The 17,528-nt window shown below is 34.4% G+C and overlaps 1 protein-coding gene across 2 annotated transcripts; it reads left to right on the forward strand.

Annotated features, from left to right (window-relative positions):
* Nucleotides 1–835: 835 nt before the first annotated feature.
* On the forward strand, nt 836–17,264 carry PLK4 (polo like kinase 4). Of its 2 annotated transcripts, none has more exons than XM_081253891.1 (16): nt 836–1,079; nt 1,745–1,840; nt 2,584–2,679; nt 2,761–2,875; nt 5,075–6,101; nt 6,847–6,947; nt 8,840–9,207; nt 10,036–10,140; nt 10,514–10,616; nt 11,803–11,952; nt 12,855–12,988; nt 13,084–13,175; nt 13,326–13,473; nt 14,251–14,391; nt 15,571–15,677; nt 17,099–17,264. In XM_081253891.1, the coding sequence occupies exons 1-16, from the start codon at nt 1,050–1,052 to the stop codon at nt 17,199–17,201; spliced, it is 2,916 nt and encodes a 971-aa protein (XP_081110017.1). In that variant the 5' UTR covers nt 836–1,049; the 3' UTR covers nt 17,202–17,264. The 2 variants fall into 2 exon arrangements, with proteins under 2 accessions (XP_081110017.1, XP_081110018.1); XM_081253892.1 differs by having other exon boundaries at nt 838–1,079; nt 9,071–9,207.
* The last annotated feature ends 264 nt before the right edge of the window (nt 17,265–17,528 follow it).

Here is a 17,528-nt window from a genome sequence, read left to right on the forward strand (position 1 = left end):
GAATTATGACTTATAACATTATACAAGAACATATAAGATTTTCATGAATATCTAAAAATTTCAGAGGTTTTTTTTTTTTTTTTTTTTTTTGCGGTACGCGGGCCTCTCACTGTTGTGGCCTCTCCCGTTGCGGAGCACAGGCTCCGGACACGCAGGCTCAGCGGCCATGGCTCACGGGCCTAACATGCTCCGCGGCATGTGGGATCTTCCCGCACCGGGGCACGAACCCGTGTTCTCTGCATCGGCAGGCGGACTCTCAACCACTGCGCCACCAGGGAAGCCCTCGGAGGTCTTTTTTGATCAATACATTATCGCACGTGTGCGAGAACTCTCAAATGTGCTATTCTACAAATGGCATTACAATTAATAGAAATTTACCAAAATAAATAATGGAGTCCATTTTCTTAAAGCACCGTATCCATTCATTATCGATATGAAAAACTGGAGTAAGCAAAGAGGTGTAAACGGGCGGTTAAGTCAGGTACTGACTTTTTTCCCCTATGCTGTTCCGTCAAGTTTAAGCATTTGTAATTCAAAAATTGTTTTAAACCCTTTACAGAATTGGAAGAAGTAAGGTTTTCAGACCGTGAAGTGAGTAACTGACCAGTTGTGAATGTCTCATATCTTAAGCTACCATTTTTATCCGTCTTGAGCGGGTCTTCCAAGAGCCGAACTGCCAGCGCTCCCAACCAAGTTCTAGGCCGCCGAAGCACTTCCGGTCCTCGGCACGGAGGCCAGCGGATAAGGAGCCTGCCACGCATGCGCGGCCCGGCGCAGCCTCTGCGGAGCGCCCCGCCTCGTTACGTCCCCTCCAACCTCGCTAGAACGTCAACCGGCGGGAGTTTTTCAAAATGGGAGCGCGGAGGCGCCGCCCAGGCCTCGGAAGGTGCCCGGGAGACCTTTCGGTGGCTGTGGTGTCGTCGCCGGGAGCGGCGGCCTAGAGAGCCGAGCCTGATGGACGCCAAGACACGCTGCCTGCTTGGAGCGCTGCCTCTAAAGAACTGCGTGAAGGGAGTTAATCCGGGGAGCACGGACCGCGGCCTGGAAATATGGCGACCTGCATCGGGGAGAAGATCGAGGTAAAAAGACTCGGCAGTCCTCAGTAGGGCGGGTGGGAGTCGGAGTGCTGGGACTCGTCGAGACCCTGGCTGGAAGGGGATAGAGCGCAGCTAACGGCTGCAGGTTGGACGCCGGAGTGCTTTGGGAGGGTCCCAACCGCCGGGGGCCCGGCTGTTTGTGGGCGGAGCGGACCGCCCCTCTGAGACGCGGGGGCGGTGGGACAGGTGTGTTGCTCGTGGCCCCGCCCTTCTGTCCCTAGACACCGCGGCTTCATGTCAGCGATCCCGCCGGAGCTGCCGCGCTAGAGCAGGGCAAGGCTATCTTCCCCTTCTCCAAGGGGATGGCGGTTACCTCCGGCGGGAGTTGCGGCGGGATTCCGTTCAGGGCCTTAGCCCTCAGGGGCTGGCTGGAGGTGGGACGAGGATGCTGAGGCTACGCTGAGGCTGAGGAACCAGATCATTAGGGTGCTCTATCCAGAGACCAGCCTGGAAGCTCAGAGACCCGCAAGGCGTCAACATGCTGTCCACCCCAGACACCTGCTGTATCGAGGTGTGATACCTGCTTGAATTTTGAATGCAAATTCTCCTCCCGATCCATTTTAGCCTCTTTTTGCCGGCCCCTTCCTATTTTTCTTCCTTTCTACGTCGAAAATCATCACACATTTTCTTTAATTTTAACTTTTAAGGATTTTAAAGTTGGAAATCTGCTTGGTAAAGGATCATTTGCTGGTGTCTATAGAGCTGAGTCCATTCACACTGGTTTGGAAGTTGCAATCAAAATGGTAAGAATATGTTAATCAGCTTCTCACTTCTACTTTGCAAGTAACTAGAGAGGTTTGCTACTTGAGATGTTAGAAACTCCTTACCTGCCAGCCTTTTCTTTATGCTGTAAAAAACCCATTGCTTAGGTAGAAGACAGTAGTTCCAACAGTTAAACTTAAGGATCTCTTAGGAGATCCTTAACCATGCTTAAATAAGTGTTCTGTCTTTACTCATGTTCATTAGATTTGGTATCTGTTCTAATTATACGTAACTTAGAGTAATTGGTAGCAGTCAAAGAACAAATAATGTGTTTATAATAAGAAGAATACACTTGTGCATAGTTCTGTATTACACTGTAAAAAGCTAAAGTACTATTCTTGATTGTTAGAAGTCAGTCTAATAGGAGTAACATAAGCAAATTAAGAAACACCTAAACCAGTAGGAAAAGGGAAGAGAAGTTTTGTTTTAAAGCTTTGCTAAATTTTATTCGTTGTTATTATCATAGATATGATGGTTGAGCTATTAAATTCTTTAAGTTGGTAGAGTGTATTAGAATGCATTGGGCAAGTTTATTGAATGTCCACTCTGTCAAGCACTCGGCTAGGTGCATGGGGAAAATAGACAACGAAATAAATTGATCTCAAAAAGAAGATAAAAGGACTTCAGAATATTTTAAAGTATACTTTCTCTTTTCAAAGTTAACATGACAACTTCACATTTGAAAGTTTATCATCAACATTTAAACCTCTCGTGTTATTTTTAGATAGATAAGAAAGCCATGTACAAAGCTGGAATGGTACAGAGAGTCCAAAATGAGGTGAAAATACACTGCCAATTGAAACATCCTTCTATCTTGGAGGTAAGATACAAATTTTGTAAAAGTGGCCAAGGGCATTGAATTTTTCTGTATTATAATTTATTATGCCCTTTTACATTTCAGCTGTATAACTATTTTGAAGATAACAATTATGTGTACCTAGTATTAGAAATATGCCATAATGGAGAAATGAACAGGTATCTAAAAAACAGAAGAAAACCATTCTCAGAAAATGAAGGTAGGCTGTGCTTCTTTTTTTCTTTCTTTCATTTTTCTTAAAAAAATTTTTTTTTAGAAAATACAAATTTTATTCTTTGTAGTTTTGAAGAATGTACTGTTTTATAATATTTAGTAAAACTGTTTCAATTATTATTTTGGGCTATAAAAAGAGATTTCCCCCCCCCAAATTAAAAAAGCTGTTAATCCATATAAATAATTCAGGCATTACAGAAGTAAAGTAGAAGAAGAAATTTGCTATCCATCTTTTGCCAAAACATTTTAAATTAAGTCATTGGTCACAGTTGAATGTGTATCTTTTCAAATCTAGAAAAAGCTTTTTAGAATGCTGTTGATGACTATAAAGTAGTTTCTAAGTCAAACACAGTACCTGTTGAAACCATTTATTATAGGAAATGTCAAACACTTAATTGAGACAGTAATATAATGAGCCCCTATGAACTTACCACTGAGCTTCCAAAACTATCAACTCATTGTTTCATCTGTACCCTTCTTATTCCCCCAATTCCTCAGAGTATATTGAAGCAAATCATAGACATCTTTTTATCTTTAAACGATGCAGACTTTAAAAAGAAAAAAAAAAGTAAGCACAAAGTCACTATCACACCTAATAATTCCTTGCTATCAAGCACGTTGTCAGTTTCAGCTTCCCCGGTTTCTTATAAGTAACTTTTTTTACAGTTCAGATCAGGATCAAGTAAGGTCCGTATATCATCACACAAATGATTGTTTTCAAATTATCTTACCCTGCTAACTGACATTGCAGGCTAAGATTGAAAGCTAAGAAAGGTGGTTGCTGATAGGCTTTTTGTCCATTTGATCTATATTTAACCCATTTGGAAAACAATTTGGTCATATGTGTTAAGAGTTAAGGAAATGTTCATATCCTTAGACTGAAAATAAGAACATAATACATAATAAGAAAATAAATTCATATACATATTGATGATGAGTACTGCATTTTTCATAATACTGTATAATAGTAAGGCCTTCTTAAATAAGACAACTTGCAAAAGATAGGAAGGAAATGAATTACCAATTTGACTAATTAAAATTAAGAATGTGTATGACAAAGGATACTGTCAACAAATTTAAAAGTTAAAGATAGGAAGAAAATATTTGTATAACAAATGGCTGTCCAATTAATATTTAAAATATAAGGCATGCCTTAAAAGAAAAGATAATTGTATAGGAAAATGGACAGGGGATGTAAGCAGACTGTTCACAGAAGAGAAAGTATAATTGGCCAATAAACATACGAAAAGATGCTCAAAATTAGTAGTAATCATAAGAACGCCAACTAAAATAATGAGTGCCATTTTTTTACCCATTGGATTGAGACTACCTAATTTCAACAAGGATATGCTTGAAAATAACAGCCTTTTGGAGGGCGATTGGCAAGGTATTAAAATACTAAATTTTATCTTTGAACCTAGTGATTCTACTTCTTGAATTTACCATAATGAAGCACCCCATATATATGCACAAGAAAACAAGCATGTACAAGAATGTTTATTGCTATATTTTTTTATAATCTTGAAATGACCCAAATATTAACCAATAGCAATTTAATAAGATGGAGATCTATGTGTACTGACATAGAAATATCTCCAAGAAATATTGTGAAGTGGCAAAAAAAAGTAATAAAGTATATTTTATACCATTTTTATATTTTAAAAACATTTATTACAGTGTATTTCTATAGATTTAAATGTACATAAGCACATGGAAGAAAAGTTTAAAAGAATATATATAAACTGTTAATAGTGACTACTTTTTAGGAGGGTCTGGGAGGACATCAAAGGAAATTCAGCTTGCTTTTCTTTTTTTCTCTTTTTTACAATTTGAATTATTTATGAGTTGTTTAATTATAAATATTTTCTCTTTCTATGGACTTCTGGTTACCCTAGTTAACTCTAGTCACTCCCAATTCCTAATAAAATTAAGCTTCCCTTAACTGTATTTAGAAAACTCATTAGTTGGAAAGGACAGAGTTTAAAAGGAGTGCCTAGTTGTCTTAATGGGAATTATTAAAGAATATTATGAAATTATCAGAGTGGTATTTTGGCTGGTAAAGCTAAGCTACAAACCAGTTTACTAATTGTCATACTGGCATATGTACTTGGGTTTCATAATGTATTCTAAATACTGAATCTTCAGATTTTCTAAATTGTAAGTTTTATTTTTTGCATTCTAACAGCTCGACACTTCATGCACCAGATCATCACAGGAATGCTGTATCTCCATTCTCATGGTATATTACACCGGGACCTCACACTTTCTAACCTCTTACTTACGCGTAATATGAACATCAAGATCGCTGATTTTGGGCTGGCCACTCAATTGAAAATGCCACACGAAAAGCACTATACTTTATGTGGAACTCCTAATTACATTTCCCCAGAAATTGCAACTCGAAGTGCACATGGACTTGAATCTGATATTTGGTCCTTGGGCTGTATGTTTTATACGTTACTTATTGGAAGACCACCTTTTGACACTGACACCATCAAGAACACGTTAAATAAAGTTGTACTGGCAGATTATGAAATGCCAACTTTCTTGTCAAGAGAAGCCAAGGACCTTATTCACCAGTTACTTCGTAGAAATCCAGCAGATCGTTTAAGTCTGTCTTCAGTATTAGACCATCCTTTTATGTCCCGAAATTCTTCAACAAAAAGTAAACATTTAGGAACTGTGGAAGACTCAATTGATAGTGGACATGCTACAATTTCTACTGCAATTACGGCTTCTTCCAGTACCAGTATGAGTGGTAGTTTATTTGACAGAAGAAGACTTTTGATTGACCATCCACTCCCAAATAAAATGACTATATTTCCAAAGAATAAAAATTCAAGTGATTTTTCTTCTTCAGGAGATGGAAGCAGCCTTTATACTCAGTGGGGAAATCAAGAACAAGAAACCAGTAATAGTGGAAGGGGGAGAGCAATCCAAGAGGCAGAAGAAAGGCCACATTCTCGATACCTTCGTAGAGCCCATTCCTCTGATAGATCTGGCATCTCTAATAGTCAGTCGCGAGCGAAAACATATACAATGGAACGGTGTTACTCAGCAGAAATGCCTTCAAAATCCAAAAGATCAGGAGTAGATGAAAATGAAGAAAGATACTCATCCACAAACAGCAATGCTAATATTCTTCACTTCTTGAAAGAAAAGACATCCAATGGTCCTGGATCTTTTGAAAGACCTGATAACAATCAAGCACTGTAAGAATAATTTTATCAAAAAGCATTTTACTTTTCGATAAACATTGTATTAGCACAAACATGAAGCTGCATCTAACTAAGGGTTACCTTTTTTCTAACCTTGTCAGATATTCCTGGGGCACTTTTAACTATGACTTCTGTTTTTTAATAGGAAGAGAATCAGAATGATGATTTTGAATTGTGGTTAAGAATCTCTTAAAATGAGTGTATGTGCTCATGAATGTATTTGTAGTATGTGTTTAATACTTGGGAATTTCTAGTGTCATTTTAAATTTTATATGAAGCAGGTCTCCAGTGCAATGTATCATATATTAAACATGTCTGATTCCTAAAGTACTCTTAACAGTAACTGTACACACACACACACACACACACACACACACAAATAGAGAAAGAGAAGTTGACCCTAAGTGATGAGTAATCATATTATTGACTGCTTCTCACATGAAGGCAAGTTTTTAGTGACTAGTGTTTTTCTTTTTCTGATCTTTGATTTTTATGTTTAAATTAAAAGAGGACAGTAGCCATATAGAAATGTTGTTATAGTGCCATGGGCATTTTGGCATGGGAATTTAGCTTCATAGACACAATTTAGTTATGCAAATGTTGGCTTCTACAGTTACTGTAAAAATTTTTAGGTATTCATATCAGAAGAGAGCTCCCTTTTTTAGTGTTTTTTTATCTTAAAAGGTTAGTACCTGATAATTTTTTATTAGTTTATGGGAAATTTTTTTTCTTTGTTTAGCTCCAATCATCTTTGTCCAGGAAAAACTCCTTTTCCATTTCCAGACCAGACAGCTCAGACTGAAATGGTGCAACAGTGGTTTGGGAATCTGCAAATAAATGGTGAGTTTTTAATGGGCTATTTAATAAAAAGTTAATGACTTGGCCACTTACCAAGCATTGCAGTTTTCTATTTGGGTTTTCTTAAGAAAATAGTGTATTTTCAATAAACCGTGACAATAATAGTAATAATTACTGTTAACACAGTTTGAGTATTTACTGTATCAGCGACTGTCCTTAATGCTTAACATATATTATTAACTTATTAATATTCTCACAGAAACCATATGAGGAAGATACTATTATTAGCCCTGTCTTACAAATGAGGAAACAGTAGTGCTCAAAGGTTAATTTGCCAAGCTGCACTGTCCATAAATACAAGAGAGAGGAGTATAACCCAAGCAGTCTGGCTCAGAGACTTTACTCTTAACCCCTCCGCTCCTGCAGCCTCTCTGTAATAAGTACCTACTATCAGTGCCTATAAAATAATCAAAAGATGGTTGACTTCATTTTTAAGTAGAAGGTGATGTAGACCATCATAGTGTACCAATGGGACCTCACATACACTAAAATACACAGCTACTAAAACCTAAACATTTTTAAACAGCTGTCATCCAAGTCATTATTTTATTTATAGATACAGAATTTGAAAGTTAAACATTTCTCATTATTGAACATGACATTCACAGAAGGTGGGTTGGAAAATAATGATGGAAAAAGAAAACAAAAGAAACATATGGAGAGGAGGAGAGAATTTTTTACTAAGTATCATGTTACCTCAGACAAAGTGCATAATATGGCTGTAATTTAAGCAGAGAGTTGTTATGTCACCTCAAGAGTCTATTTTTTTCATGTATATTATTTTCAAGGGCCCAAAAGAGAATTAATCTTCTCATGTGTACTTGTTAAAGATGATAATTCAAGTTTATGTTTTTTAAAACTACAAAACTGCCATGTGCTTAATCTTGCACTTAACCTTCTATTGTGTTTATAGATACTTTTATTTGGTAACATGGACATGTCTGAAATAACCTTGTTTATAATACTCTAGTAGTGCTGCTACAATTTTAAAGTTATATTATTTGATATAAGATATTTTCTGTCATAATGGGAGTTATGGAGGGAGGCACTTAAAAGTCATTTAAGGGGAAAGCTGAGATATAGATTTTTATAATTTAGCATTAGAAAAATTGCCTTACAAAGTTTTATATAGTCTAATCATTTTAAGGGCTTTAAAAAAAATAATGTTCCCATGTGAACTCTAAAACTATATAAAATTTAAATGGGTAAAGTTCAAGAACTGTTTTAGAAATGTGGGTACAAATACATTTGTAATATTAAGTATTAATCATAAACCTATTTCATATATTTTAGAGTGTTTTGGTTTTAGTTGCATATTTTGTAAGTAAACATGAAATAGTCCTTAGCTTAAAGAGAGTGAATTTACATGTTATGTAGAATTATTACCTGGGAACTCCTCTCAAATCTGTATTTGTTGCAGCATTGGCAGTTGCTTTAGTATTAGTAGGTGACCCTAGTTTTTGCTTTGATTGAAAAATTTATTTCATATTAATATCTTTTCTTTCTTAGTCTTAGACAAGTTATTCCTTTGCAGGCTGGCTTAAAATGTCCTTTTAAAGTCACTATTTTATTGTGCGATATCTTTTTGTTGTTTTTTTTTTTTTTTGGCCGAGCCGTGCAGCTTGTGGTATCTTATTTCCCCAACCAGGGATTGAACCTGGGCCCTTGGCAGTGAAAGCACCAAATCCTAACCACTAGACTACCAGGGAATTCCCTTATGCCATACCTTAAACTGAAAAATTACAAGCTTTTTTTTTAAACTAGATTTCTTTTGTTCCTCAGGAAAAAAGAATGCTACTGTAACCAGCATGACATTGTTTTGTGTAGACTTGACTTTTTATTCACTAAATTGCTTTATTCTATGTATATTATAGCTCATTTAAGAGAAACTACTGAGCGCAACAGCATTAGCCCAAACAGAGATTTCCAGGGCCATCCAGATTTGCAGGACACATCAAGAAATGCCTGGACTGATATAAGAGCCAAAAAGAGCCCTGATGCTTCTGATAATGCACATTCTGCAAAACAGTTGAATACCATGAAATATATGACTGCATTTCACAGTAAACCTGAGATAATTCAACAAGAATCTATTTTTGGCTTAGATCCTTCTTCCGAACAAAGCAAGACAAGGGGTATGGAGCCACCACTGGGTTATCAGAAACATACATTAAGAAGCATTACATCTCCTTTGACTGCTTACAGGTTAAAACCAATCAGACAGAAAACGAAGAAGGCTGTGGTATGTCCATTATTTTTCTAAATCACTGGATGCTATTTTCCTTGAGTATATGGTTTCTGGTATCAAACATAATGATATCTTTTCAGTTCCCTATAATGTCCCTGTATTTTTGATACGTACTTTATAAACTCACTTAAAAGAGACTGGGTGTTTATGGAAAAATAGCTGTTGTTTCCTTCTGGGTACTTTAAGAATGGTGAATTGATAGTAATTTTTGAATTTTAAATTATTGATAATGAAAAACATTTAAAAGTAATACTGGCTAAATACTGTGTTAAATATTATTCACAATCCTAATAACTAAGTTAATATTTAATACTATCTTTTGCTTTTGTTTTCATTGTTTCTACATTTAATCTAGTCTCAAAAAGATAAACTAGAAAATATAACTTTTTTTAACATCTGAAACTATTTAAAGAAAAGGAGTATGCACAAAATTAAGTATAGCCTTTTTTTAATGTCATGTGTGCATTGGGAATGGTGATTTTGATTTTTTAATTCTGTCTTCATCCTTTTTGTCCCTTTCACCCAGTCTTGCCTTTATTTGGCATGCTATTGTCTTTTCAAGCTCTTAAATTCTCCACCCTACCTTCTGCTTTCTTTCTGCTCACTGGTTATCATTTCACACTTCATTATACCTTATATTTCACAGTTGTGCTGAAATACACCTGTGGTCTAGACAATTGCAGTGAAGCAGCTATTTGATTTTTACTTTAATTTTTGTTTCTGCCATGGTTAAGTACTTTTCTCTTAACTAATATGTATGTCAGAACTGTTCTGGTAAATAAGAGAATTGTTACTGATTTTAGTTTTGTTTTTTTTTTTTAGGTGAGCATACTTGATTCAGAGGAGGTATGTGTGGAGCTTCTAAAGGAGTATGCATCTCAAGAATATGTGAAAGAAGTTCTTCAAATATCTAGTGATGGAAATATGGTAATGTGGATTTCCTTTATTATCTTGCAGCTTCATCACTTAAGCATTTAGCATTCCATTCATTCTATAATGATATTTAAAAAACAATTTTTAGTCACTTTTCCTGATATGATAGTATCTCTGGAATTCAAAAACTAAAATAGCATACTACATACATTTAAATAAATTAGTGTGGTGTAAAAACTAATTATAACCAGGAACAAAATCTAAACTTTAGGCTTAAGTTTAAGAAGCAAAACTATTACTTTTAGAGAATATTTAGCATTTTCAATAAAAATAATATACATGTGAGCTCTTTTTATAATTTTAGTAACAAAATATAGTGCTCTAACTTAATGGCATATAATCAAAATTCTTAAAAATTTTTTGCCAGATCACTATTTATTATCCAAATGACGGAAGAGGTTTTCCTCTTGCAGATAGACCGCCCTCACCTACTGACAACATCAGTAGGTACAGTTTTGACAATTTACCAGGTATGTAAATTTACCAGGGAATAAATTTAGATAATGGATTTATATATACATAAACTCTATACTGTGGGTATCATAAATTGTAAATATTTTGGCTTCAGTCGAGATGCAGGTTATGTTCTTATAACTTTATATCTGGTGAGATGTGCTATACCTTACTAATCCAATGTTTAGTCATATTCTGTGTTATAATGGTATTTTATTGTTTACTTAAGTAAAAACTAACTCTAGAATATTAGTCATGTGTCACACAAATATAATTTGTACACTTGTATAGTTACAATTTGTCTAGAATCATGTTAAAAATTCAACATGAAGTATCTGGTTTTTGACTTTTGAAATCATTACTGTGCTACATAATGATCACTTGTAATTGTGGTTAACCAAATTTGGCTCCCGGTTTAGCTTCTGGATATTATGAATTGGGAAATTAAGTACTGAGTAGTAAGACTTCCCAAGATAACTTAGAAACAAATAAGAGAACCTATCTAATCTAACTCTGTTAGAAATTAAGACACGTAGACAAGACTATCAAATATTATAAATGACCATAGTTACAGGGAACTGCTAAAATTTACTACTCTATGTTTTACTAATATAAAAAGTGCTAAAGTCATTTGGTTCTGTTATCTCAGAACTCTTTTCATTTCATTTATTAAAACTTTCCTGGAGTCATTATCTTACTTTTAATAAGGAGTCAGTGATTCAAATAAGAGATTTTTTAAATAATCATGAGACTGCGACTTCCCTGGCGGCCCAGTGGTTAAGACTTCACCTTCCAATGCAGGGGGTGCGGGTTCTATCCCCTGGTCGAAGAGCTAAGATCCCACATGCCTCATGGCCAAAAAACCAAAACAGAACAGAAGCAATGTTGCAACGAATTCAATAAAGACTTTAACGATGGTCCACATCAAAAAAACTTTAATAAATAATGATACTAATCATCAGATTTTGTTATATACTTCTTAGGAATTTTATTATACTGTCTTTAGTTTTCATTAAAATAGTAGACTTACATCTCTAAAATATTTTTATTTGGGTAATGGGACTGTTAACTTTGGGTAATGGGATTATTAACTTTCAACTTGAATTTTTGAGGAAGAGTAGAAATAAATGTTAGATTGTTATGGAATTTATGTCAACACTTTATTCCCTAATGTTAGGTAACTTTTTTGTTTTCTCTCCCTAGAAAAGTACTGGCGAAAATATCAATATGCTTCCAGATTTGTGCAGCTTGTAAGATCTAAATCTCCCAAAATCACTTATTTTACAAGATACGCTAAATGTGTTTTGATGGAGAATTCCCCTGGTGCTGATTTTGAGGTTTGGTTTTATGATGGTAAGTGCCATTTAGAAATGGTAATTTTTTTCCCTTTAGTTTGTAACATAGAAGTTGTGGGGTTTTTTGGTTTTTGTAAATTCAACACAGTGAGCTTTATTTATTTATTTTATTTATGGCTGCACTGCATGGCTTGCGGGGTCTCAGTTCCCCGACCAGGGATTGAACCGAGGCCACAGCAGTGAAAGCTCTGAATCCTAACCACTAGACCACCAGGGAACTCCCCAACACAGCGAGTTGTGTGTGTGTGTATGTGTGTGTGTGTGTGTGTATCCATACATAAAAATTATACAGCACAGTATACTCTATGTCAAATGTTAATCAAAATTTATATATACTTGCTTGTAAACAATTTATTCTCTAATACGTATATTAATTCTCTTTCCCCTTTTGGCTCCAGTTTAACAACATTCTGATTGATATTATAAAAAATAGCATGAAATAAACAATATCCTGTTTCTTACTAGAAATTTAAACGGACACATACCAAATTTTTAGAATAATAAATATCAAAAAAGGATAAGGTTGAACCAGAGAATTTTATTTTATAAATCTATAAAGATGTTACTTTTTAATCTGTAAAGTTTCCTCCTTTAAGAGACACATACTACATACACTCACACAGTACACATAATTATAGCTGTCCTTCAGTTATGTTTTTGTATGAGAGTAGTGGTTTTTTAAAAATATAAAAGTATCAAACTTAAGCCAGTTATATGTGGAAAAGAAAAATGGCCTATATTTCTTGAATACTACTTTGAGAGCCTCATTTTATTAATGGCCAATAAGTGAATGTAAATGTTACCTTGATCTGGGAGTCATTATGTACTGGAGTGTGATAATGAATATAAATCTAGTAATATTTAAAGAAATAATAAAGGGTTTTCTGCTTAATTTTTAAGGAGCAAAGATACACAAAACAGAAGATTTAATTCAGGTGATCGAAAAGACTGGCAAATCTTACACCTTAAAAGGTGAAAGTGAAGTTAATAGCTTGAAAGAGGAAATAAAAATGTATATGAACCATGCTAATGAGGTATGTACCGACTTTTAGTAGGTTTTTTCTTACCAATTAATAATAATACAAATGACATAGACGAAGTAATGACAGAAAGCACTCTTTTGAAATAGGGCCACCGTATTTGTTTAGCACTGGAATCCATAATTTCAGAAGAGGAAAAGAAAAGTGCAAGTGCTTCCTTTTTCCCAATAATCGTAGGAAGGTAAATGTTTGAAAATTTATTAAATATGGCTAAAATGTGTAGAAATGTTTTTTTAAAAAAACAGTTTAATGTTTACATTATGAACATTCTTTTGTTTTCTATAAATTGAAAGCTTTAAAGGAATGTATTTGACATATCTTTCTCCTTCAGAAAACTTAGTAGTACTAGTTCACCTAAGGCCTTAACACCTCCTCCTTCTGTGGATCCAAACTACCCAATGAGAGAGACACCATCTCTGAACAGAATGATCATAAATAGTGCAGCTTCTCCAGAACAGGCACCAATACTTAATCCTTCTGTAAGTAAATATATGTCACTTCTGTACTTTAAACTCTTCAATGATTGCCTAATGTCCTTGATATAAAACTAAAACACCCTACTGTGGCCTTACTATCACCTACCTACTTTTCCAGTCTCATCCTGAGCTACCCCACACTCTCTGTGCCTAGTTCCTTGATTAAGCCAAACTCTCAGGGCCTTTCCACATGCTGTTCACTTGACCTGGAACTCTTTTCCCAAACCTCTTAATGGCTAATTCTTTCTCACCTTTCAGGACTCAGTTTAAATATTACCTCAGCAAGGCCTAACCTGACTCCTCTGGGAAAAAGCTAAATATATTGACATATATTGTTTTATTTTTACATAAACTGCCTTAATATCCATGATAGAATCATGGTTAAACAAACTTATATTTTTACTCAATGAACTATCATGCCAATAAAAACTATACAGCAATGTAGTAAAATGCAAGATTAAAGAAATAGATCTCTGTGTGTGTATATGGGTATGTGTGTATTCACACACACAAACATACATATATATAATTGCAGCTATGAAAAATTATACCTTGGGAAAAAAAAGACAAAAGAAATCTACCAAAATCAAAACAGTAGTTATGTGATTTTTTTTCCTATTTTATACTTTTCCAATTTTCTGTAATGTGATTGTATTTTTTTAATTTTGTCTTTTAAAAATTAATTTAAGATAATGAAAATCCGGTCATCATCTACTTTTGCTGAAGTTGGCTTATTAGAATGCTAAGGAATAGTATCTTCCTTTCTTTTATTGTTTGTAGATGGTTACAAATGAAGGACTTGGCCTTGCAGGTGCAGCTTCTGGAACTAACAGCTCTCCTAGTAGTCTAAAAGATTGTCTCCCTAAATCAGCACAACTTTTCAAGTCTGTTTTTGTGAAAAATGTTGGTTGGGCTACACAGGTGAGAAGTTAGATTTCTCTTTGCAAGACAGTTTTTACACCTTTTTTGCATTGATTATATCATTAATAATTTTCACATTTTTTTATTTGTATACAGATGGAAAGCTCTAGATATTGTTGATAACAAACTGCCTGCTAGGGCCTAGGTGACCTGTTCTTGCCATTTGTTTTTAAAGTAGAAGTCATGATGATGGCTAAACATTAGGATTTGAGAATGACCAGGGTGTCGTAAGTTTTAAATAGTATTTGTAATCTATATTAATAGAGTAACTTTTATTTGGCAGAAAAGAATTTTTGCATTTGAAAATTAGGTCTACATTGAGTTTCAAACTTAAAGAATTTTATGTAGGTGTAAACTTAGATTTGTATATTTTCTGAAAGCTTGAACTTCGGAGATGTTTGAGCACAGCACATGTAATTTTTACTTACCAGTGAAGTAAAATAACAGCCTAGTCCTTTATGGGGGGTAGGAAATAACGGGAAGGGAACTCAGCATTTGTTGAGTACATGCTATGTGGTACCATGTTTTCCATATACATTGTCTCATTTCCCAAAATAAAACCTAGTAAAGTTGATGTTATCTCCTTTCATAGATAGTAAAATTATGGCTCATAATGGATGGTTGACTGCACATTCCTACTAGTTAGTTTGCAGAATCTGGATGTAAACCCAGGTCTATTTGATTCCAGTGTCCATGTCTTCTCTGTTCTCTGTTTGGAGTGGCACATTGTAAACATCAGTGACTAAAGAACCAATTTCAAAAGCAAAGAAGTAACATTCTCAAGCAGAATAGAAATTCTTTTGGCCTAAGAACAAAGAATAGAGGGAAATTCTAATTTAAGAAAGTGTTGCTTGGTTATTTCCTAAATCTCTTCTTGGTTAGAAATACTATGGGAAAGGAAAAAAAAAAAAGCTTGCTCAGATATCCTAGTGGAAATGAATGGGAAACAGGATTTATGTAGAATAATTTTAATTTATGATGCCCTATCCATTAAAGGAATAATCTGTAAAAGATATGAATATCCTCAAATGTTACTACCATCACAGCCCCAAATTTGTAGTTACCTGAAGGGTTGTTTTGGTTTTTTTTTTAAACTATATGAAAATCCTGTTAAACATGAGTACCTTTTAAGAACTTCATATCCTCTATAGTAATTTTGCTTGCTTATTACTTTTATAGTTAACTAGTGGAGCTGTGTGGGTTCAGTTTAATGATGGGTCCCAGTTGGTCGTGCAAGCAGGAGTGTCTTCTATTAGTTATTCATCTCCAGATGGTCAAACAACTAGGTAAGTTCTTAAAATACTGGTTGAGATTCAGCTCTTTTCTCTAATTTTGTTTTATCTATATGATGAAATAAATGACTTTAAAAAGTTACTATTTTCATGTTGACAAAGTTCATATTATTATTTAAACTTAAATATTCATAGCAGCTCAAATAGTCTTTTTAATGCATATTTTATGAATATTTACAGGAATGCAGGGTAATTGGTATGGATTATCCACTCCAAGTGGTTAGATTCCTTTAGCCTTCTTATTCCTTCAGTCTAACTAGGCTGGCCCTTTTCAGAAGTAATGGATTTCTAAGTTCAAATATACTTAGACAATGTACATAAAAGAACATAGAAACAAGGAAGCTTTCTTTTAAAAGGTAACCAGATTATTTTTCCCAAATGAAAGGCTGTATCCCCTGATCTAATGTAAAGTGATTCATGTTTAAAAGACTTTTTTGAATGTATATATTCCTTCTAAAGGAGGATGTATGCCAGGCTAATAAGTATGCTAACAAGGAGGATCTGGGAATAGTAAGAATAAGCAGTAGTTTGGTCTCCACATTTCAAACCATAACTTACTGAAAAGAGGTAGAGTGCCGACAGTGCCAGTACAAACACGATACTTTATGAAAAGTGCATACTGTAGAGAAAATACTTGCTACAGATATAATTTGTGGATATCTACCAACTGCTTTTGTGTGTATATATGCAGTACCATCATTTAAAGAACTCATAAAGTGAGAGGTTTTGTTAAATCAACTCTTTCAAATGCTCCAGAAAGTGGAAGGATACAGATATAAAATGGGTAGAACCCATGTTCAGAAGATAAAAGTTCAGATTTTACTTGATATGGTCATTTGGAAATTTTTAATATTTAAAAGAAATGCATTTATAATGCATTTAGCTTAGTATTTTCTTTAGTGTCTTCAATTTAATGAGGAATCCAGATTTTCAGCTTGCTTTAGAAATTATAAAGTCCGTTCAAGTTTTTTGACCTAATTTTCTTTTTATTATTTAAATACATTTAGAAATTGGTCTATTTTAAAAGGAAACAGGGACTTCCCTGGCAGTCCAGTGGTTAAGACTTCACCTTCCAATGCAGGGTGGTGTAGGTTCAAGCCCTGGTCGGGGAGCTGGGATTTCACACACCTCACAGCCAAAGAACAAAAACATAAAACAGAAGCAATGTTGTAGCAAATTCAATAAAGACTTTAAAAAAAATGGTCCACATCAAAAAAATCTTTAAAAAATAAAAATAAGTAAAGGAAACAAATTGAGTATGCTTAATTTAAGTATCTAATAAATAATTTTGTATGATCTCTCTGAAGTGCCTTTGCCATTGAAGAATTACTGAAAAATATAATGTGCCTTTTGGTACTCTTACAAACCAAGTGACTAAGTTATAATTTTATCTTTTTCTCTTTTGCTTCACTTAGGTATGGAGAAAATGAAAAATTACCAGAATACATCAGAAAGAAATTACAGTGTCTTTCTTCCATCCTTTTGATGTTTTCTAATCCAACTCCTAGTCTTCATTGATTAAAGCTCCTTTTAGATACATATATGTTTAATAAATAACGTTTTTGTTGGCTTTCAAGTAAAGTGACTTTTTTCATTTCAAAAAACTTCTTCAGGAAGCCTTTCTATAAAAGAGAATTTTAATCTATACCATAACGGATGTATTCTAATGAGAGAACAAAGCAGAATGAAACTTGAGTCACTTACAAGATGTAGTGGTCGTAGACTAAAATAGGACACCTAACTTTGCTCTTAGAACATATACCCCTAAAATTACTGTGTTCACATATTTGTATTGAACAATCTTTTAAAGCAAAAATATAAATGGTGTGTGGTATATTTCTGCAT

The sequence above is a fragment of the Mesoplodon bidens genome (genome assembly GCF_964165515.1).
Source record: "Mesoplodon bidens genome assembly, chromosome: 1".
In the NCBI taxonomy this organism is placed as follows: Eukaryota; Metazoa; Chordata; class Mammalia; order Artiodactyla; family Ziphiidae; genus Mesoplodon; species Mesoplodon bidens.